Raw genomic sequence first — 24,726 nt, 5'->3', positions numbered from 1 at the left:
GGCAATAATGATAAATATATCCATTTAAAATTTAAATCTACAATGCAATAAAGTGGGCAGACGGTGAAGGGGTCTGAATCATTTCTGAATTCACTACATAGTTATATTTCAAGCCTTATCACCACTCCACAGCAACCGTATGGATAGCCTTTCCAAACATGCAGTGCTTGTCTCCAGGTTTGCAGCTTGTTTGTGAGCACATCCCTTCCAGGTCTGCAGATATCAGTGAGCAGCAGTTCAGTAATTTTTTATACAGTATAAGGCAGGTGCCAGAAAGTAATGCGAAACAGGCCATTTGTGCTTATACCATATACAACTGTTTCAGTTCTGGGCATGGCTCACTGCATTTTACTCCACTTTAAAAATGAATGCATTCTATTAGCGGTTAGTCACTAAAAGCAAAAATATCTTTGACATCACTGAATACTGTTCAATGCATTTTTTTATTAATACATCTTTTTTGACATGAAGCCAGTCCTCTTCCACATCCCCAGCATGGTTTGTCTTTCAGAGCCCAGCAGCTGTCAGACTTCGGGGTACAGAGCATAACTAGAAATACCGCAGGCATTGTCCTTATTCCTGGCTAGCTTCATGTAACCATTTTCACCCCATGAGCTGCTCCAACTGGAAGAAAAAGAAGCAATCAAGTAATAAGTCACTGTCGCACATGGTAGTAATGGAAGTCCAGTGTTATGGAACATCAGCTTCAATGGGCTGACTGCAGATGCGGACTCGAGTTTTTTATACTTGTTTGGTCTTAGATGAACAGTGCTGTTAGATGCACTAGGGTTTTCCAAAAGACACAGATGCAGCATATCCCTGAGCATACTGTGACCATTAGCTCGATCAAAATAGGTAAACTAAGTACATCATACAGTGATTTTAATGTTATACAGATCTAAATGAGAGAGGATGTGTTTAAAAAATTTGCAGTGGGCTAAAACAGGGGCTTTCGATTCAGTCTGACCCATTCTTCTCTTGAATTTCAGCTTTCTGTAAAGCTATTTCTGAAATAGGCTTTGGTGCATGATTAACTTTAAAAAGACATTTAAGATGTACTAGGATAGTCAACTGAAGGATGGACTGCTAAAGGTGGACCTTTGAGCAGACATCTTTTTTTAATCTTTAATTATTTCTTTTCATTTTAAGAGGTCTCCATCTTGTTAAAATAGGTTATTTTTTTCTTTAACTAGTGTCCTGTAAAAATGGCAGTCAGTAAAGTGCAGGCATTAGAACAAATCATAATATACTTTATCATCCATCCATCCATTTTCCAACCCACTGAATCCGAACACAGGGTCACGGGGGTCTGCTGGAGCCAATCCCAGCCAACACAGGGCACAGGGCAGGAACCAATCCTGGGCAGGGTGCCAACCCACCGCAGGACAATGCTTTATCAGGAACTTCTAATTTTATTATTATTCACATATGGCATTTTCCAGACATTTCTAAAAAAATGAGAAGGGCAGCATAGTAGCACAGTAGTTAGTGCTGCTGCCTCACAGCTGCACAGTTCTGATCCTGAATTCTGTGGAGCCTGCACATTTTTCTATGTGTCTGTTTAGATTTAGGTTAATTGTGAGTATTAAGGATTGTTCCCTGTAATGGACTGCTTCCTCATTCAGTGATGGTTTCCATCTTGCATGCAATGCAACCACTGGGGCACTCCCTATGATTCGCAAGTAGGTAAGCAGTAGTGATGAGTGAAACAGGCAAGTTTCAATTCACATACAGTCTCATAAAATTGACACTAAAATACATTTTGTAAGCAATTTTCCAATTTTGGTGGAATGCCACTAAATAAAATCTTGTTCAAACATTCTGTGTCTACCAGTGTTCTTTTCTGCAGTTGCATACCAGATCAGCAAAATCAGCTCTACTTATGCCTGTCGTTTACATCATCATGGAAGATATGTTTTTGAAAAAATGTGACATTCTCCACACAAAGATCCACTTAAACACCCCATTGTGCATATTCTGTGTTTTCTACACAAAACAACGCAGCCAACCCTCTGTAATAGCCTATTCCTAGTTGAGGATATGCACACTACTGGTGTTTTTTTCTTTTTTACTTGAGATTTTTATTTAAATATTAACTGGCTGGCAAACACATGCAGAATTAATGTATGACAAGACAGGAGCTAAGCACCTTTATTCTTGTGTGAAAGGCACATAATGTAATTTATTTCACAAATGTTTTATGAATTGAAACACCAGGTTTCACTCTAAAATTATTTTCACACAAATCATTTTACACATCGCTAGTTAGCAGGTTAGAAAATGAATGAATAAAGGAAGAAAGCAGAATTTTAACATGTAAGCTAATTAATTTCCCATATATTTAGTATACAGTAGTCTCTGCTTCCTGGATATTTAAGGGATGTAATCCCTCCAGCATGCCCTGAGTCTGCCCCTGTGTTTTTTCCCAGTTGGACATATCTTGGCTATATTCTCTCAGATAGCCATATCCTATGGTAGACACCAAGGGGAATTCTAACTACCCAACCAAAACTCTTCAACTGGCTCCTTTCAATCCAGTGAGATCCTCCTTCAGAGGGGTAGAGAAGGCAGCCCCATCCACAATCTGCAATTTCCGTTTCACACACACATAAAATATAAATACATATGTTTAAATATTTGAATAAAGTGTTGCACATAGCTTATTTTTACTCACAATGAAATGTTAAATTAGTGGGAAAGCAGAGTCATCATTCAAAAATAAAGGCACATCCATCCCATACTAACTACATTATTAGTTGCAAGCTAAACATTATTGCAGAATGCACTATAACTAAAGTACAGAAATGTCAAGCATTATCTGAGATAAAGACAAAGTGTTAAGAGTGAGCTCAGGAAAAGAAAAAGGAAGCAGAAGAATACAAATTTGGAACCTAAATGTTGAAAGGTTTCTTGGAAAAATCAGGAGATAAGAAAAAGGGACATTAACAGCAACCCTGTCAACAAGAATAGTAGTGAGAAAGCAGAAAGCACCAACAGCCTTAGCAGTAATCGTGCTGATCAGTTAAGTAGCCATTTTACCACCTCGCCCTACTAGTTCCTGCCTCCGCCTCCACAACCTACAAGAATCTCACAACACAAACCCACTCACTCGTTGAGATAGCCCTGCCCTAACCCTGTCATGGATTTTCAGCCCAGAAACCCTCAGTAGGAACCTCATTTTAGTTCTTCTGTTTTTTCAGTCACTACACAAGACCATAATCATAGATAAAGAAGGAGCTGAATACTGACTGGTAAATTGAAAACTTAGTCTAAGGGTGAAGCTCTTGCTTCACTACTATGGTGTGGTAACATCTGAAAAACTGCTGCTGCTGCACTGATATATTGGTTAATCTTTCAATCACATCTTACCAAACTCATGAACAAAACCCTGAGGTACTTGAACTCCTTAACTCACTCACCCCATGCCAACAGGGAAAAAGCCAGATTTGGAGCATCACAATTTTGTGTGGTCATGCCTGTATGCCAGAGGGCCCCCTGATCTGCTTAGCTGAGGTAAGCATTTCTACTCCAGGGCAATAGGGGCGATGTCAATAACATTCTCCTCTCCTTTTTTCACAGCCCAAAAAAGTGAGAGCAATCAAGTCCGATAGTAAGGTCAGAAGAAAGTCCCACCTCTTCTGAACCCTTAGACATAAAAACTGGAACACCAGGAATGTGGCGCCATCTTGAGAGGACCTTGGAAGACAGAGGAGCTTGGACGAGTAACTACTTTCTACATAATCGTTTCAGTTCTTTAAAACCTGAGTTAATTTTGGGACTGTTTCTGTTACCATTTTCCCTTTTTGAGTTAAAAAGTAAACATGGTTACTGGGATGTTACCTCAAAGTTTCAACGTTTTCTTGCCTGCTTCCTGGCTGCCGGTCACACTGCTTAATGAAAATCACAGTCCGTTGAGGCTAAGAGAGCAACATGCAAATTTGCAATGTCCTGTGGTGTAATGGCTAACTATGATAAGTGGTCCATGGCATTGTGCAGGTGTTTAAATAAATAATTGTGTCCCATCAAGTGTAGGTTCCAATAGGGTGCTGGTGTGCATGATCATGCTTTACTCTGGGGATGATTGGGTAGCTTATCTAATCACGCATACAAGTGCAAATGCAAGCAGGTCAGTCAGGTGTCTCATTCATATTTCAGAGGTAGCGGCGTATCACAACTGTGCCCAATCAAGCCAGTTAAAGAGGAGCCTGCACAGCAGACAGGGGAACAAAAACAGAAATAGGAAGAAAGAACAGAAAGAGTAAGACAGAGGTTTAAAAGGAACTGAAAGTAAATGAGGTGACAGGATTGGGATCCTGCCAGGGTATGGTGGAGTGGAAGCAGGCAGCCAGAAGGCAGCCCCTAGGAGATGCGTAAGGCCAACGCTTATGGGCTGAAGAGGGTCACACCAGTGTAGCATTTTTTGGGGTAACTGGAATGATCAAATGCTCGTAGGTGGCTCCCGCATCAGACTAAGGACTGGCAGTGGGAGACAAAGGAGTGAGGCAAGGTGAGGTGCAGCACCCTTCTGGGAGCCTGTGAGGAAAAGTTGGCTGTGCTTGTCAGTTGGGTGTCTCCTCTGCTGCAAGATCCCATGTAGGGTAAGCAGAGGAGACATTGGTTTTAGAAAGGCTGTGCTGGGACTGAATTTTTTTTTTTGTATTGGACAGCTTTCTGCCTTCAATTTTAACTTCATTTTGATGAATTATTTATTGAACTGTTTCATTAGCACATGCAAAAAAATTTTTGCTGTACTCTGTACATGTGATAATAATGTCCCTATATAGCTCTATATCTGCCAGATAAGTACACAGACTGGCACAAGAGAATGAAGGCTAAGGATACAGACTCAAACAAATGGAAAGTAGCTGACTGTGGGGACTATGACAAAAATAAAATTACGAGTTCAATATTAAATTTCCAGAAATACAACCATAAAACCTCAGCTACACTAACAAGGCTGATGGTTCTGTCTGTGTTGTGTCGAGACATATGTGCTCTGTGGCATACCAATGATATCTGTATCACCTGTTTTTAATGATCCAATAGTCTTGGTTTCCTTCAGTCCCGTAGCCAACCAGCAGGACTGCGTGATTCAGCTGTTCTTCGTCACAATTTGGATCATTATAGATTCCTGTAAGACAGAAATGACGCTCAATGCACCAGTTGTGAATGTCAGTGGATTGTATAATTCCCAGTTGAAGTTTACACCATAATACATAAATGAAATTATCTCTGATTTAGAATTTTTGTCACAAAGGACTGTCATTTTATATTTGAACAGAATATCCGATTACCTGAGCTGTAGAACTGGAAGCTGGGATTGCTTGCATCCAGTGTTACTGTGATTGGGCCAACAGTGGCTACAGCATTAGCTAATGCCTGCTCATCACCTTCTGGAAGGAATTTATAACCTGTGATTCGGGCCGCAGACCTTCTGCTATTGTATAGACAGGGTTGGTCATCCTGCAAGACAGCAACACAAAATGCTGAGAAGGGAATCATTAAAAAAAATAATTGTGTTCCTCCTTTATTTTTGAAGATGAGTAAAACACTTCATGTCAGACTTGGCTTTCTTTTCCAACTGTGGAATCAATATGATTTTTTGATAATGTGTATGGTTAATACATCAGCTTCTTTTAGTCTTTTCCCCTTAACTAGGATGGAAGAGCTATGTTAATGGATGAATGGTAACCATAGTATAGAAGTGAACATGATAGATTGACTTTGAGGTTTGGAAGAAAAACAGACGGACAACCGTTAATGATGTCAGGTGATCAGTCAGCTCTATCCCTATCATTCTTTCAAGATAAAAAGCCGTTGACCACAAGAAGCAAAGATTCACTATCAAGGGTCTATTAAATTCTTGCAGTATAAAACTCCTTCTTTCCCTTCCAGAATAAAGAGGGTGTCTATCTGAAACCACAAATCTTTAATGTTGTCTCTCTCGGATCTTTATCACCACAATAGCATATTTTAAAAATAAAATCTAACATCACTGCTATGTGAATAATTTAGTGTATGTTATTTCATATGGATGTGTTTTTTAATTCTGATGGACTTTGTAGACTGTATTCTTCCAACACAACATAAGGACACTGTCTATAGCACCTAACCAACCATACTGTATGTCTACAAGAAGACTGGAACTCCAGTCCTAGATCTCAACAGCAACAATATTCAAGAACATCAATCATAAAATAAAAATATATATATCTGATTCGTGCATAGATGCTGAAATTAGATCCTGAATTTTCTTCACACACTGAATGTAACAAATTTCACTTACAAGAGTAAGTAGGCCATGAGGCTTGTTTGTTTAACTAATGACTAAGTTGTTCCAGTATCTAAGAATTGAGATACTTCTTAAAGGTTGTCTCAAATCTTGCTTTATAACCAGCTGGTTCAAGATTCCCATGACCCAATATGTGAAGAATGCCCTGTGACTTCAGTGCACTAGCCCTTCATTTTAATCAGTTTCCTTGAATGTGTAATTCACTATTTAACTGGTACAATTCTGATGGATAAAAGTTTTTAAAGTCATTGAGAATTAAAAAGACATGGGTTAAAACTTCTACTGTTTATTATAATTTTTTTCATTTTCCCAAGCCGGATAAATGGGGAGGGTTACGTCAGGAAGGGCATCCGGTGTAAAATTTTGCCAAATCAATATGCAGACAAGATGATCAGCTGTGGCAACCCCTAATGGGAGCAGCCGAAAGAAGAAGAAGAAGAATGTTGCTTTATTAAGTGCCTTATAATAATGCAGGCTATAGATGACTCAAGATAAAGGCAGATTGACTATGTGCTATGTTCCTTTTATTGGTGCTGCCCTCTATTTTATGCAGTATTTGCATTAAACTTTACTCAAGATACTTTTTTGCAAACTGGTATGATGGTGCAGTGATTAGAATGGCTGCCTCTCAGATACAGTAGTCTCCTCTGTGAGTTTCTCTCCATTCTTGAAGACATGCACGTTAAGTTGATTGATGAATTCATGTTGTCCCTATGTGAACATGAGTATGAGTATGGGTAATACGCAAGGGTAGGTCCTGTGATGGACTGGAGGCCTACCAGGGAAAGCTGATACTGCTGACCCCTAATTATATTAAGCAGCTTTGAGAATTGTATGCCATATATTACTGTATAGGAACATCACAAGCCAATTGCTCATCCAGGTGCTTTGTATTACATCAGCTCTTGCCCACATTGTATAGTAACACTGTGTAACTTACCTGAAGGATGTATCTTGGAAGCCCATTATATATATCTGTTGGACTGGTTTTTACTCTTTTTGGTTTCTCCTATTTTCTATAAGCTTTTGAATTGAAGACGGGACTCTCAACCAATCAGTGAGGAGGAGAGGGGGATCTTCAATTGAAAAGCGCAATCTATTTTGAATGTGTTTCCTATTTGTCCACTATTGTGATTTGATAGTATTTTTTGATATTTCAGCCACAATTCCATATGTTTCGCATGTTGTGAGCAATTGGATAACTTAACTTGTGGATTTGTCAGTTTGCTATTGTACAACATTGATCTCCATAGGTGCTTATTCTGTCAGAAGTTTATTTTTATTCTCCATGAAAATAAGAGATTACATTTTTTTTGCCCATCATGGGTTAAGTAACATATAAAAAATCATTTTTGGGAGGTGTTTTCCTTCCAGAATTACCCACAGTATAATGTGGCCTGTTAAATGTGGAGAGGCTTTCTACCTTGGTGATGCTAAAGTAGAGATCAAAGACTTTATGAAAATATAAAACAGATACTCCAAAAAGTTAAATACTACATATTTAACAAAAATAAAATTGCCACAAAGAAAACTTAAAGTGGTTTTACTGTGCTAAGTTCTAGAAGGATAGCTATCTTAAATCTATTTACAAATGGCATCCTGGCAATTTAAACAATCATGGGTTGGCAAGTTTTGTCGGGAGATGAAGATGAACAAAGCAAAGTGAAAAAACTCTATGATTTGTTTTGATGAAAAAATGGTAATAGGTGGTGCTTCTACCACTAACACAGTGGAATGTGAAGCAAGACCTTTGACCAAGCTTCAAACCTCTATTTGTGTGGGTCAGGCATGGTATGGTAAAGCTGGAGGAAATTGGATAGCTTGCCTGTCATACCACCAGGTATGTTAACTATATTAGTTCATTTTCTTCCCAATATTCATAAGGAGAATGGCACTACTACACAGTGGTTAGTGCTGCGGCCTCACAATCTCAAGGACGGGCTTTGACTGCTGACCTGGTCTCTGTTTGGGTGGAGTTTAGATGTTCTTCTTGAGTTTTCTCTTTCCTCTTACATCCTGCCACTGTGCCATTTAGGTTTAGTGTTGATTCTACTTTGGCATTTGTGACTAAGTGTGATACTGCGGTGGGTTGGCACCCTGCCCGGGATTGGTTCCTGCCTTGTGCCCTGTGTTGGCTGGGATTGGCTCCAGCAGACCCCCGTGACCCTGTGTTCGGATTCAGCAGGTTGGAAAATGGATGGATGGATGGACTAAGTGTGATAATATGCAATGACTGCATCCTGCGAGGTACTGGCATCCCTTCCATGATTGCTTCCTGATTTGAGTCAATAGGTGCCAGGAAACGTCTACAACCATGTCAAACTGTGAGACAACAGTGTCAAAAAAATCAATGGATGGATGGCTTTAACATTATAGAGCCTGTCTTTACAGTAGTGGATAGAAGGCAGGAATGAAATCTGTACGGGTGCAAGTCTTTTACTGGGTGCACACAGATACTGTATATCCACTGACAGTACAATAATCCTGATGGCCTTTAGTCAAAGTGAAAAAGAATCCATCTTTAAGGAGAACATGCAAACTCAACACAGATGTGAAATCAAGCTGGGCCCATAGAACCATATTAATAAGGCTAAACCTTGAAAGCTAGACCCTGGTACTGCAAGCTGTTGTACCAACTAATATCTGAAATAATGATAGCTAAAATAAAGCTAATAGCACACTTCCTTCCTTAGCTCCAACAACAGACTGCCATATCAGAGGATTTTTCACACTCTTTCCTTTCTGGTCCTGTCATACTGATTCCTGGATCATTCAGCCCATCTGCTGGTAAAAACTTAGTATTACATCTGAGAGTCCTGATTACTCAGTGTAATATTAGTCAGCTCATAATGTGTCTTCTTATTTTTTATAAAATAAACAATTGTCTTATAAATAATTCAAAACCATTCTTATATAGCACACGTGGTTTGGATTTAAAGCTCACATTTCTTTTGTGTCCCTTTCATAATTATACCAAAAGCCTGAAAGTAATGTTTATTTTTTCTTACCCGTGCAGTATAAGGGTAGGTGTTTTCAGACTCTATCCCTCCATTTTTCAGCACATAATCATAGGCGTGTGACATCCACGCCCCTTGACAGCCATAGGTGCCAAAGGGCTTTGAACAGTCCACCAAGTTTTGTTCACTGAGAGATACCAGATTTCCAGTCTTCTTGAATATCTGTCCTTCAATTGCTCCAGTCGTGCTGAATGCCCAACAGGATCCGCATTGACCCTACAGCAAGAGATATGAATTCTAGAGTTAACTGATACACAATTTCCTTTTCATGTCATGTCATGTGTAGAACTCCTGTCTGGACCGTTAATCTCATAGTCTGACCAGTGAGTGTTTAGCTGGAAATCATGTAGTTACCACATCAACCTTCTTGTAGTGTGCTGTTCAAATGCCCACTAAGTGTCAAGACAATTAGGTGGATTAGGTCTACCAGTAACCTTATCTTCCATTCTCAAACCTGCTTAATTTAATTCAAGTTCAATTAGTAGGTTGGACCTGTAGTGGGCACCAGGCCGGAGTCAACATGGGATGATGTACTGATCTACTAGACCAGGGGTCTCCAACTCTGGTCCTGGAGGGCAGCTGTGGCTGCAGGTTCTCATTTTAATCCTTTTTCTTTAATTTATGACCAGTTTTCATTGCTAATTCACTTCTTTTCCCTTCATTTTAATTGCCTTGTTTTTTAAGATTCAGTTCTCTGAATTACCCCTTCTGTTCCAGAAACGAGATGTGAAGTGAGCCAGCAGATGGCCAGCTAAGTCAAGGCTGCAAACTCCAACCAATTTCATTAAACAAGTTTCTTAATTAGAAGTTTCTTGTTGTTAATTAAACCCGTTATTTAATACCATGGCATGTTGGTGCTCTCATTATGCTACAGCAGAAATTTCCAAAACTGTTGATATTCTTTTTTCTAAGAACACTATCAAAATGTTTTGTGGACCTGAACAGATCAATGTTAGTGAGACCTTCACCTTTCTTTATTTTGAGATATTGTATGATGGAGTCAGACACAGGTTAGCCAGTCACGTGTTGGCTCATTATGCATCTTGCTATTGTTTGGATGCTAATTAAGGAAAAAGGAAACAATTCAGGGGTCTGACCCTTAAAGTCAATTAAAATTAAGGCAAAAGAGTTAATTGGTATCAACACTTGTTACTAATTTAGAAAACAATTAACAGTAAAAGCCCACTGCCTCAGTGGCGCTCCAGGACTGGAGTTGCAGACCCCTGTACTAGAAGTTTATTTCTTTTTATTCTCCCCAAGCCTTAACTTCTAATGCAGCACCTCATTTACAATGAGAAACCCTTAGAAATTCACTTAAACTACCATCATGCCAAATGTCAAAAAAGGATGTCTATGTTAGCCCCTGCTGTATATCTCTGGATGGCACTTGTAAGAGAAAGATGCTGCATAAAGCAGAGGTAATTTAGTTGTATGTTTTCCTATCCTACTTTTCTATCTAACAGTTAATAATATCCCATATGCCTGTCATTTTCATTTTCAATGTGACATGTTTTGTAAAAAAATTAATTGAAAATTACACCGCTTACTTTTACAAATGATTCAGCTCCTTAATATCGGCCTGTTTCATATGCCTCAGTGTATTAGTAGGTTCGCACTCAGAAAACATTCAACAATCCAAGTGCCTCTCTGCTTGCATCTTCTTTAATTTGTCTGTTGAATAACACTTACGCAGGCCAGCCCTCAAATTTTCAATATGTATTTTCTGTTGTTTATGTCCTCCATAAAGTGAGAATTGTATTGGCCTGTATTGCTCTTGTGATATTACTCAGCCTGCTTGCTCCATCACTGGGTGGATGAGACTGGAGCCTATCCCAGAGGCACTGGGCTGAAGGTAGGAACTGATATTTGATGCAATGTCAGCCCATCACAAATGCAAACACTTGGTGACTCACTGATCAGTGATGGTGATGAGCCTGCACACATACTGGAGGTTGAGCAGTTGGCTCTTTGGTGTGGTGAGAACAATCTGGAGCTAAACAAGCTCAAAACTATAGAGATGACGGTGGTCTTTAGGAGGGTTCCCCAATATTACAACCTCTCACCATACTTAATAATAATGTGTCAGTTGTGGAAACCTTCATGTTTATGGGATCCAAAATCTCACAGGATTTGAAATAGAAGACCAGAATAGATTCCACTACAATAAAGGCACAGCAGCAGATGTCATTCCTGCAATACCAAAGAGAGTTCAATCTACCACAGGAGCTGCTGATTTCAGTTTTCCACAGCAATCATCGAGTCTGTTCTCAACTCATTCATCACAGTGTGGCTTGGATCAGCAACTAAATATGACAAGAACAGGCTACAACAAATAGTCAGGTCTGCCGAAAAGGATCTTGGGCATTAGTCTTCTCACCTTAGAAGACTGATGTACAATTCCAGAGTCATCACGCAGGCAGGGAAAATCATCATCAACCCCTTACATCCAGGGCATGACCTCTTTGAACCTCTCTTACATGCCATGTATTATTCAAAAATGCTTTGCCAGAACAAGCAGATATAAGAAGAGTTTCTTTCCACTGGCTTTTAAGCTCATGAATGGTTAATTCAGCTGTCACTTCCCTGGCTGGGCTTCCCCAACAATAACTTACATGTTACATATAACTAGTGCTTAACTCCGTATTCATTCAGTATTTCTTGAACTGCCTCGCACTATGTACATTTCTTGTTTTGTATTTCATTCAGGTATGTACTTAATAATTTTGTGTATAGTATGTTTGTCATGTAATTATAATGTGAAGAGTCAAAAACAAAAAAAAACAGCCAAGTTCCTTGTATGTGTGCATTCTTGACCAATAAATGTGATTCTAATTCTGTTTCATACCAGGGAAATTTATAGTCTATACAGTAATCCCTCGCTACTTCGCGGTTCACTTTTCGCGGATTCACGACTTCGCGGGTTTTTAAATACAAGTGATTGCCCGCCTATCGCGGAAGTTATGTTCCAGACCCATCAGCAACAGGAGAAAATCCGCGATATAGAAAGACCATATAAATAAACATTTTTATAGTTTAAGCCTTAAAATACCCATCCCACATGCTTTAAACACATGTAAACTTATAAAACACACTTTGTTAACACATATGATATGTGGATGTCGGGCTAAGGATATGAGTAACATCTCACTATTATAAAACATTTTAACTTCACGCAAGACAAGACAGTGAGACAGGAAAATTGGTGATGTACAGGCTTTTAAATTATTGACACACAGAGCGACAAGCAGCACAAAGCCAGCACAAAGTCCACTTCTCCTTAGCGTTCATTCAGCTCCCCACCCCCTTGACAATGCGAAGTGGCAGGAGCGTACTGCGCTTCCGGGGAGGGGGGGTTTGAGCGAAGGTGCGTTCAGCTCTCACACCCCCCCCCTCCCACACACACACACACACACACACACTCCTCCTTCTCCTTCCGAACGCGCAGAGCGACAAGCAGGCATTTTGGCAGAAGCAGCACAAAGTCCATTTCTGCTCAGCGTGAGTTCAGCTGCCCCACTTCATAAAGCGAGTGCAGAAACATTGACGTCTGATCGCTGCGTGCAGTGTGCAGTGTTGGTCTGAGGTGTTTAAGAATGTAGAAAGTGTTTAAGAGCATAGGAAGTGTTTATAAGAGCGTGGGAAAGGTTAACAAGAGAGTGAGAAAGGTTTATAAGAGTGTGGGAAGGGTTTATAAAGCCTTAAAATATGTATAAATAATAAAATAAATATAGGTCGCTACTTTGCGGATTTTCACCTATCGCGGGGGGCTCTGGAACGTAACCCCCGCTATAGGTGAGGGATTACTGTACTTAACTTTATCAATCTAAAATGCACATCCTTGGAATGTGGAAGGACAAATAAAGAACCTCCCACACAAAGCCATCTGTTTATTATCAAATTTATTTTAGGGTCATGGAGGCCAAGACTGTCATGGTTTATTGTTAGGTAAACAGCTGAAACAATCCCTGAACTGGACTCCAGTACACTGTAGGGCACACTGGCGCAGAAATGCGGCCATCCTCACTCATGAGGGGCTAATTCAGAGCTGCCAAATAATTTGAATTGCACATCTTTCAGATTCTGGAGAAACCCCCACAGACACATGCAAAACTCAGCAAGGTCCCTGCAAGGTTAATACCTATTCCCACTCTGTATTAACTAGGATGTTTAAATTGTTCTTCACATTTCTACTCTCTGTCTATTCTACTGTACGCTACAATATGGAAAACAGGGACAGTATTATAGAGGAGCAGCTGGTGTTTGTTATAGTAAAGTTGTAAGATTTTACATGTAAATAATTCATCCATTCAATTGTTTATGAACTCTTATACTCCAAGTCAAGGTTGTGAGGACCAAGGTCATATCCTGTGGTGCAACTTAGTAACTAATCTTGAGTGAGACACCAATCACAACTTATGAGATGAACTTATAAGTAACACATCCCTTTAGGTGTCTGCTACCTTGCTCATGTTCTGAGCAAAGCAGGGCACACCAAAGTCTCAGTAATGACTGGACTATACTGACATGTTTGCTCCTAAAGACCTGTATAAGAGTGACCTCAGAAGTGGACCACCATGCATGCTGATGATATAACTTGAATAACATCTAGTATACACGAATACTTGGATTTATAAGATACTAAAAAGTGTCAAAGAAAGTGTTGCCATCACTCATCTTTTGTCTTCAAACTGGGGCCTGGTACCTATTTTTGTGGAGTCTTCTTGTTCTTCATGTCTGCATTTGGCTGTTTCCCTAATTTCCACTCTAAATTGTAAAGAAGTGCATGCAAGGTTTCTTGGACACTAACTTGGCCTTGTATGGGTCACTTGTTGGTGTGCATGACCTTTAGGATTGGTCTATGCTTTGCACCCACTACTACCAGGATAGTCTCTATCATCTGTGACCCAGGACTGGATAAAGAAGAAAAAAAATGAATGGATACACAGATGGTTGGTAAGAAAATTAACGTAAAGTGTAACATATGTATCAATGTAACACACAGGCATGAATTGACAGACAATCTGTGTGTGTGGAATTTCTGGAATGAGTGCATAACCTGCCTGTTATTGTTTTAGGAATGTTCCATATGTGCATAAGCCAATCAGTTCAGTGTAGCTTATCAATTCCTGTACACTAAAAATCTGCAAGATGCCGGTATATTGTTGAGTCAAGATTTGAAGTTCACAAAGTGCTGTTATCTACTACACTGTTTAGTAGCTTATTCAATATATCAGTGACTCTCCACATGTACAAAAACTTTGGACCATTAGTGCAAAAGTTAACCAGCTTCTGTCTGTGCCCAAGAAACAGCTGCATCCACCTTAAGAATTCCCTTCATAATTTTAAAATCATCAATTGCTTCATCCCTAAATCTTGCAGAAACAGGAAAGATTCAGCTTTCTTTCTTTCTTTCTTTCTTTCTTTCTTTTTTTCTTTCTTTCTTTCTTTCTTTCTTTCTTTCTTTCTTTCTTTCTTTCTTTCTTTCTTATATGCAGAGAAAAGCCAAGCAAAATGACACCTTTTATTGGCTAACTAGAAAGATTACAATATGCAAGCTTTCGAGGCAACTCAGGCCCCTTCTTCAGGCAAGATGTCTTGCCTGAAGAAGGGGCCTGAGTTGCCTCGAAAGCTTGCATATTGTAATCTTTCTAGTTAGCCAATAAAAGGTGTCATTTTGCTTGGCTTTTCTCTACATTCATAATGGCTAACACGGTACAACACCCTAGTACTACAGATTTCTTATATGCCAAAGTCTTAGAATCAGTGTAGTAACTCGTATCTGAACTTGCTGTTCCTTTTTAGTAATTTGGAAAACAAAACTGCATATAAAACTCCACATGAGGTATTGCTAATGTGCTGTACATGTAAAGTGTAAGTTCCCTGTATTTATATTCAGCACATTGTGCCATTTGACCTTGCACCTCATTAGCCTTCTTAATCACTCCAGTTTGCTTGCGGACACTATCACTTCCACTATGAAGCCCAAACTTTTCTCATTAGGTCTACTTTCCTCACCTTTCTGAGCTCTGTCCCATCTTTGTTGATTTTGCTGAGTCTTAGGCATTTTTATTACATTTAGCTAACTATGAAGAGTAAGGTAGTCTGACAGTTCTTACTTGGTCCTTTACACGGGTCACAAAACCTCGGGTTCGGTAGTCAATGCTGGGCAAGTTTGACACGTTTAACCTGCTGGCCTTTCTCTTCAGCTCTGAAGCAGACACAGTCTTGGCAGAAGTACGCTGCTTTTTGCTGACAAATGCTCCCTGTAGCTGTCTGTATTCTTCATTTGTCTGTCAAAAAAAAATAACACAGACAGACAGTCACATAATTTGTACAATTATACGGACATACTACATACTGTATTCATACATACAGGAAATTATAAGTATGATTTAAACAGAAACAATAGCATCACACTACTGAAAATCCAGTGAAACTGGGGTTTTAACTAAGTGGCCACTTCATTAGATCAATAAACGACAGGTCAATAGGTGACAACATCATATGTGCAGGTGATGCTATTCAAAATAAGTAGTCACCAACCAATGTATGCACATGTGTGCAACTCAAAGAGCAAGACACAGGTGGCTTTGAAGTCAGCATGACACACTATACATCAGCTTATCGGGAACAGTAACTCTACTTGGGAATTTACAGGAAGACTACAAGAAGTCTTTCAAGAAGTGTCATGAATTAGACATCACCCAAAAAACAGTGGTCCCAAGGTCAGAAACAGCTAGTTGATGAATGCATTTCAACAGATGCTGATTCAACTTGTGAACAATTGGGCTACAGTCAGTCTGCTAAGAGCTGAACACCTCAGTGGTCCTGAATGGAGTACAAGAGGACATGCAACATGGACAGTACATGCCAGCAAAAGATGAGATAGAAGGGCACAAAAGCAGAGGACTACAGGACTGGAAAGGCATCTGATTGGATGACTCCTAATCATTTATACTAATGGAGGGACCAGGCTCTGGTGTCCACGGATTCATCTTAATAATGTCTCGATATTGTTTCTAAGCAGATTTATGCCTTCATGGCCATTACTATTATTTCTACTATTTCTTTGACAGAAGCCTTCACGCAGGGCAGCTTGCAAAATTAATATTCATGCTATACATTTAAGTGATCTAAAAGTACAAAGTTAACCGATGAACCAATACAGATGTACTGTATGTAACTACATAAAGAAAATACAAGATAAATGGATGTCCATACAGATCATAAGGTACAGTATACTCACCAGATCACCAAATTTATTCATTGACATTGTAAAGGACCCTCCTGGATTTTCCAGATTGTGCTCTTGAATAATCCTATAATTTGTCTCCCACACTTCTCTCTTCATGTTTTCACTCTGAAATTCCAACAGACAGTACAGCCATATACACACACATATATATATATATTCTTTGTATTCATAAAGTTACATACCTGTTGTTAATATTAATGCTCAAGGCACTACCAGCAGGCAAAAAAAAGCTACAGCAGGGTCCGAAGTAAAGATCCATGTTTAGTGGAGTTTTGTGAGGCCATGGACAATGAATTTTGCATGACTGAGAGGTTCTGAAAAACCTTTCAAAAGTTTGGGAAAACTATGCCACCCAGGTTGTCCTCAGCAAAGGTGAAGAAACACTGATGCCTACTGGGTGTATTTCTGAAAGTTGGAAGGAGCTCTTTGAAGAACTCCTAAGCCCAAGGAACAAGTCCCTCCTTAGAGGAGGTACTGCCTGGTACTGGTGTTTTGTCCATCACTGTGGCTGAGAGTCCTGTGGTGACAAGCAGCCACAAGAACGGATGAGATCTATTCAGAAATGCAGAAAGCACTTGATCTGCTGGGTAGTGTGATACCCATTTTTAAAAATGGGGAGAAGAGGAAGTGTTCCACGTAATGAGGGATCACACTTCGCCAGCTCCAAAGGAAAGCTTATTCTGAGGTAATGGAATGGAGAATCTTCAGACGGTTGAAATTCAGATACAAAAGTAATAATGCAGACTCTGCCCTGGTCATGGGGTAGGGATCCACGCTTTGCTCCTGCACGGATTCGATATTTCAAGAGTCATGGGAATATGTCAGTCCAGTCTACATCTGCACAGTGGATTTGGAAGTAGCTTACAACCATGTACCCTGTGATATCTTGTGGCTGGTGCTTCAAGATTCCAAGGTTCAAGGGCAACTACCCTTTGGTCTTTGTATTTGCTGAGCAACAGTTATATTTCCATACATGGCATTAAAGTAATTCTGTTACATGTGAGCATTCTATACCAAGGGTGCATTTCATCTACTTTCCTGTTCATGGTTTTCAAGGATTAAAAATAAAAAGAGAACCAAGATTTGGCTATATGCAAATGATATTGTCCTATTGGCTTCAGGATACCATAATCTCTACTGCGCACTGGAACAGCTCACACCAGAGTGTGATGCAAGTGGGATATAAATTATGCCCTCTATATCTGGGGTTGTGATCTCTTCTCACAAGCACAAAAGGCTTGTTCTCTTTATGTAAGAGATGAGCAGCTGACCCACGTGGAGAAGTTTAAATAGCTCCAACTCTTGTTATCAATTGAGTGAGGAAGTGATTGAGAGATTGACCAATGAAAAGGTACAACAGTAGCAATTATCCAGATATTATACTGGACCATGGTGAAGAAGGAGCTGTCTGTGCGCAAAGCTGTCAATTCAACTGACAATCTACATACCCATCCTCACCTATAGTCACAGGTTCTGAGTGAAACAATGAAACATCTGACTTTAGGCAACCAAAATCAGGTTCTTTCTTATTGTTGCTGGGCTGATTATCCATGGTAGATGAGGAGCTCAGTAATACAGAAGGGTGTTGGAGTAGAACTACTACTTCTTTGAATCGAGAGGATTCAGTTGAGGTGGTTTACACTTGTAGTTTCAGTATCACTTTAGTGTCTCCACCCAGGATACATTCAAGGTATTACACCTCTCAGTGGTAATGGACATGTCTGGAAATTCTCAGAAGGTGTTGGAACAAGTTGCTGGTGATAGTGAGGTTTGATCAGTCCAGCTCGCTGTGTTGTGATTGACACCCTCATCAGGTTAAACAGATTGATATTCATTCCTTAATTAATCTGCCAACAGTTTGTTTGTTGTACTATACTTGTGCCTTTCGACAGGGGGTGTAGCTGTGTTCTACTTTTACCATTGAGAGTGCAATGATATTAATTCAGCAGGTATATTCACAACAAGACAATGTCATATTTTTGATAAGGGTAGTTTGGCAATTCTGAATTATTTTAAGAAAATAAATGTGTAACACTCTCATTGACATTAACACCCTAAACACAACTACCAAGAAAGAGGTACAGATTTTTAATTAAATTGCATTATGCACTTACTGTCCCACAACTGCAAGCCCAGAGCCACATGTTACTTAGAAGTCTTAGTAACTTTTAATGACCTTTTACTCTAATGAATATGAAACCCCAAAAGATGCCTATACTTTCAGACTCACCACTGGGTTATAATTCATCCTAAATGTGCTTTTCCAGGCCTGCCATTCCGAATCCAGCCTTTCATCTGAGCATTTCACCAGTTGCAAGCAAACAAGCACTGGGGCCAGGTTAGCAAAAATGTTCATGATATAGACCTGTCAGCAAAGAGAAACAAAGCTAAAGAAATGCAGTAGTAAAAGAGGCTACAATCAAAATGTGGCTGATTTGTGACAGTTATGGAGACTTTCTGGGTCTCAAACAGGGTTGGTGGTTTTCAGATTGGAAGCTACCTAACAGTTAAGAGAAAGGTACATTCAAGTGCTCAGAGGCACAATGGCTAGCTCTGCAGTCACACAGCTTCAACTCCCTGGGTTCTGTATACTGTAATTCATCTTGTGACTATGCCTTTATTCCTCAACATTTCCAATCATATCCCAAACACATGCAGTTTTGGTTAATGCTATATTCTCCAGGTGTGAGCGAGAGTGCCCTACAATTGGCAGGATTGATTAACATTCTTTGTACTTACTGTTCCTGGAACAGGATCCCTGAGACTAAACATTAGAAAAAACATTATGAAACAATAGCATAAATCGAAATAATTATTTAGTGTGGTTGTAACTATATCTAAGAAGAGTTTTTCATTGAATGATTCAGGTAAACCCAACCTGGAGTTAGTGTGTGAGCCCATGTATGCCCTACAGTTGATTCTCATCCCATCCAGGATTGCCTCCTGTTTTTCTCCCAATGCTACTGTGCTGATAAAGTAGATTTAGCAGAATTCTTTCAAATTAACAATAAGTTACATACTCAAGGAAAAAGTGAAAATAAAGGGGAAATTTATTTAGGACTGAAATTAGAAAGCATTTCTTTACTCAAAGAGTTTTTGGAATCTAGAACAAACTAGAAGTTGAAGCAGAAGTCTTGGTGATCTTTAAGAGGTATCTGAATGAGATTTTGGGAAAGTTTAACTAATAGTTGAACAAACGAGCTTGGTGGTCTGAATGGTCTCCTCTCGTATGTCAAATTTCTTATGTTTATATGAGGCTGAAGTAAGCTGGCTGCTCTTGATCCAAAAAGCATGTTCTGAAACTGAATAGATAACTGCTCACTAGCATGATTTTTTTCCTAACAGCTGAAACCAGGTAGGTAACCTTACTCCAGGTGTGCAACCGATTATAACTGAAAATACCAAACAGGGCCTCTCACCAGTGCCTCTACTTTCTTAGACATCTGAGGTCAGCTAACATCTCTCAATCCATTCTCATGAATTTCTCGTGAATTTCTACAGGTGCACATGGAGTTCAATTTCAGTGGCTGCATCACAACCTGTAACAGTACCTGCATGGCACAAAATTGCAAAGCTCTGCAGAGGGAGGCAAAAGCAACATGGAATATTACTGGCACCCAGCTGGCTTCCCTTGAGGAGATGAACAACACTGGCCACCTTTGACAGGCAAACAGAATAATTAAAGACTTCAGCCATCGTGCACAGCTGCTTTTCTCACCCCTTCATTCTAGCAAATGGTACAGGACCATTGGCATTTCAGCCAGTAGATTCAGGGATAGTTTCTAGCCATAAGTCAAAAAGTTGCTGACCAGTCAATCATAAGAATTTAGATATCAAATATCAGAAATGTAAACCTTGGGAGTGTCTAATGGGTTTTCACCTGAGGAATGCTGTGTGCAACATAGGAGCTCTTCCATTTCCACCTTAAGAATAAAGGAACACCCACCAGAAGGCATATGATATCACTTCTGGAAAAATGGCCATGACTCTGCCTGTGTGGCCCACATGGCCATATAAACCTGAATTTGACAGGAAGATGTCACTCAGTTTGAATCCAGTTACTCAAAGGGTCAGACCTCAAGGAAGCTAGTCCTAAATGTCACGAAGACTGACCTATATTGCTTGTTTTGTGGTGTTGCTTTTTTCAGTTTTCTTTTTGGACACTGAATACAGCATCCTCTGGGATCCCAACACTTTATAGTCTCTTGTCCATTTTCTTCACAATAGATGTAGCATATATATATATATAGTGCATGTTATGTATAATTTTTATTTATTTATTGTACTGTTTTTGTCATCTGTTCTTAGGAGACTTGAAAGTAACAACTTCATTGTACTACACTACGTACAAATAACAATAAACTTGACTTGAGCACTGACTACAGTACATCAAACATCTGTGGCAGAGGTCTGTTGTTTCTCACATATTAAAAACTACAGAAAATGAAAAATGACTACAAAGATATGTGTACCTGTTTCTGTCTTGTTTTAGTTGACTTTTTTGTTTTCTCACCTTATTTTATGAGGAGCAGGGTGTCCACTTCTTTTAGCTCCTACGACATTTCCTTCTCTACTTTTTTATTAAACTGCATCGATTGCTGACTTGAACTCTAGCTAAAATAGGTTCTTGCATATATACGTTCTCACAAAGCAAGCCACAAGGAAAAATCAGTGATGGAGCATCTAAAATTCTGCTTCGATGACATAATGATTGAAATGTAGCTATTACAACTGCCAAGTAAGCTTTATTTTCCTTTTCAGCCCCAATAAAGAGTGCATTAACAATAAATACTTTCTACTAAAGATTGACATTACAAAATCAGTCACTTTTTTATCGAATTAGTAGAATTATAATTCTGCTTAAAAAATGTAATAAGGTTTGAACGTATAAATGTCTGTGTGAATATGTGGTCAGTTTAGTTATGGATGGAGTAAGATTCCCTTTTCTCCTCTTGAAAGAACAGAAAAAAGGAAGGTAGCTCCAGAGGTTCAGTAGGCTGAGACTAATAAACATTCCCACGACATGTCCACGGATGTGCCTGGAAATTTAATAGTGAATACAGACTATAATTGAGATCCTCAGCCAAACTTTCTAGGTGTAACACACTGTATAAGGAGTGGGCAATGAAGTTGAAGGTCTTGGATTTTAGAAAAACCAGGGATAGTTTTAAAAATAGTTTTTCAAGGGGAGGCAAGGAAGAGACTGTGTTGCCATTCTGAAACCAAAGGTAATGGATAATCAGATGTTTAGCACAGAGTCGCACGTAATGCAGTCTCTGGTTTAAACGATTGAGAAAGAGGATGAGAGAGCAGTGAGACACCAGATACCTTACTAATAGATATGAACTGGGGAAGAAATTAAAAACTCACTGATCTCAGTGAAAGTTTGGAGACCTAATCCATCAGAAATTTTCACTCCCTATACTTGAAGAGGATCCCAATTAATCTAACACACATAACTTTCAAACTAAGAAAGCAAAAACTAAGTGTTGGGAATCCCTAAAGACAAATTTAGGAAATGTAAGCATGAAAGAGACAGTGACCGAAATGAGATATAAATCCAATCATATGAAGCAATGAAGGAGTAACACTAGCCACTGTGCTTGCAAATATTTTGTTATGTTTTTATGTCCTTCAAGATGTATAAGGTAGATAGTAAGGTAGTGGCCAAGACATTTAACTGACTCATCTTGTGATGATGAGTGATGCAAGTAATCTGACAGACCTAATATGCAAAGAAACATAAGCGCTATTGTTTAGTGTCAACTCTTAAACATAAATATGCACTGGATAGGGTGAGCATATGAAGGTAAATGCATATCTGCTTCAGAACGACATAATCAAGCCATTCTAAATATCTTTCACAGGGCCTATCCACTTCACTTACCTCTGATTGCTTGCTATATGAGTTTCCATATAAAGCTGCAATTATCCTCAGTTGAACTGACTTATGAAAATGATTGTTTTCATTTGGGTCAAGAAGACTTTTAATAGTTGCCTTTGTGAATTCATTACATTTCCACTTATCCCAAGAGTTTATTTTGAATAATAATTCATAGAAAGTCATTTTTAGCTCTTTTCATATTGAACACCTTAAAGCATTAAACATTACACAATCTTATAGAGTGTGTAGGGTGGCCAGAACAGCCTCACAACATGCAAACTTAACATGACTAAATTTTACTCATCTTCTGAATCAATTCCCGTCTAAAGCAGGAGAATGTGTTGCTTTTTAGTAGACTGTTCAAGTATGATATTTAACAGAAGTAATAATTCTAACTAATATGAACTCAGCAGAGTAAAATCATTAAGAAACAGACTAAGATGTTCAATTTTTGCAGTTGAACTTCTGCTCCACTCTCACCTTTGCTTGATGTTCTGTGCAGCACCCAAATTGGAAGATGCTTGGTTGTCTCAGAATGTGGAAGAAGATGACACAGATGTGGAGGGTGTTGAGACTCACCTGGCTGTGCACGGACAATGATGCACCCAGGGGTGCCTTTTATTCCTCACTCGAGTGGGTGTGCCCTTACGTACTCTATAATTCACCCTTAACATCCTTCATTGACGTAAGAGGAAATTAGCATTGTTGTTGTGAAGTGTGGAGACCTTCTATTAGATGGGTAAGAAGCCCTGGTGAAAAGGATTCAGTTGATAACAGTCACTAGGTTCTGAGACAAATACAATAGCTGATGGATGACAGTCAGGTTCTACTTTGGCAGGAGGCTCAGTTTATCTCCCCATCAGATGGGCATTTTGACTTTGATAGTGATGACTCAGCTATCTTACTTCAGTATTAAAAAGAACATGTGCATCCCATATGGTGTTTAGTTTAATGTACTGTAAGTCTTTTCATTACTTCTATAAAAGACAGGAAAAAATCAGAAGGAAATTAAGATTAGTGAAAATCAGCAGAATCACTCTAGAGCAGGGGTGTCAAACTCAGTTCTGCTGAGGTCAAATAATAACACCTCATATACTCAACATGGGCTGGAACGCATGAACAAATGACTACTACAATATTCTCTTTGCAAACAAGACCCACAGGTACCTCTCTGTTCATCACAATCTTATTTTCTGCCTGGCATCTCTACTGAAACTGCCACCACACTACCAGATTTTCTTTCTTAGACATTGTAGCAGGTTAGGAAAGCTAATAGCAGCCATAAGGCTAAAATCCGCATTGAGTGAAAATATTGTGTTGGTGCTTAAAGTTGAGTGAGAATGGCAGTCCAGATGCATGTGAAAATTTGCAGCTAAAGCAAAATAAATGTATTTATGCATATGTTAACATGTGTCACAATCAAATGGCACTTGAACAAATAAAAAAAAAACAAAACTGAACATATTGGTGATGGATCACATAGACCAGTGGTTCTCAAACTGTGAGGCTAACCAGTAGTGTAGCGTGGGTGTCAGCCGCCCAGGGCGGAGGAAAATTCCGCCGCCCCCTTATTTAGGTATGGTTCAAATTTTTACAAGATATTATTATTTATTGTGAAATTTTGCCACCCTCTAAAAGTGCCGCCCGGGGCGGGCCGCCCCTGCCGCCCCCACTACGCTACGCCACTGGGGCTAACCCCCCTAGGGGGGCGCAAAGTAACAAAAAGGGGGGCGCGAAGATGTGAAAAAAAGAAAACAAGAATCGAAAATATGAAAAATACATCTATTGAAACCAAACAAATTAACTTAAACTACATTCTGATACTAGAAAAATAAATATAGAGTTAAATAAATGTTGATAAAAGTTAAGTAGGTATAATAAAATATGCATCTATGATATATCATTAATTAAAAAAGAACAAATTGGTATTAGTGGGCTCCTTTCAAAAAAACCTTAGGATGGCGCGATTAAAACTGTTATGAAAACTTGGGTCGCAAATACTTAAAGGTTGAGAAACGCTGACATAGACCACGTTCAGAGTTGGTTTGAAACAGATAGCGATCATATTAACATGAGTGGAAATGCAAATGTATTTTCTATTCCATACAATGAAAAAGTAAGTGGAGAAGTCAAGAATTGTGTATGGTGGTAGCAGCAGTCAGGTAAGCCATGAAGGGGTGGTCAGCCCTGACACCTGTGCAGCTTTAAAAAGTCAGTGGACTGGCAACAGCAGACAAGATACCGTCTCCTTCATGAAGCTGCCACATGTTTTGCATCA

The 24,726-nt window shown here is 39.3% G+C and overlaps 1 protein-coding gene across 1 annotated transcript; it reads right to left on the bottom strand.

The window, feature by feature from the left end:
- Nucleotides 1-430: 430 nt before the first annotated feature.
- LOC114653391 (procathepsin L-like) lies at nucleotides 431-23,053 on the bottom strand. Its single transcript, XM_028803679.2, has 8 exons — nucleotides 22,929-23,053; nucleotides 18,795-18,929; nucleotides 16,556-16,669; nucleotides 15,426-15,599; nucleotides 9,301-9,525; nucleotides 5,295-5,463; nucleotides 5,026-5,131; nucleotides 431-624 (listed from the first exon to the last, which is right to left on the bottom strand). The coding sequence occupies exons 2-8, from the start codon at nucleotides 18,918-18,920 to the stop codon at nucleotides 525-527; spliced, it is 1,014 nt and encodes a 337-aa protein (XP_028659512.2). The 5' UTR covers nucleotides 18,921-18,929; nucleotides 22,929-23,053; the 3' UTR covers nucleotides 431-524.
- Between the last annotated feature and the right edge of the window lie 1,673 nt (nucleotides 23,054-24,726).

This window comes from Erpetoichthys calabaricus, chromosome 6 (assembly GCF_900747795.2).
Source record: "Erpetoichthys calabaricus chromosome 6, fErpCal1.3, whole genome shotgun sequence".
Taxonomy (NCBI): Eukaryota; Metazoa; Chordata; class Cladistia; order Polypteriformes; family Polypteridae; genus Erpetoichthys; species Erpetoichthys calabaricus.
This window is presented reverse-complemented; position numbering and strand designations above follow the sequence as displayed.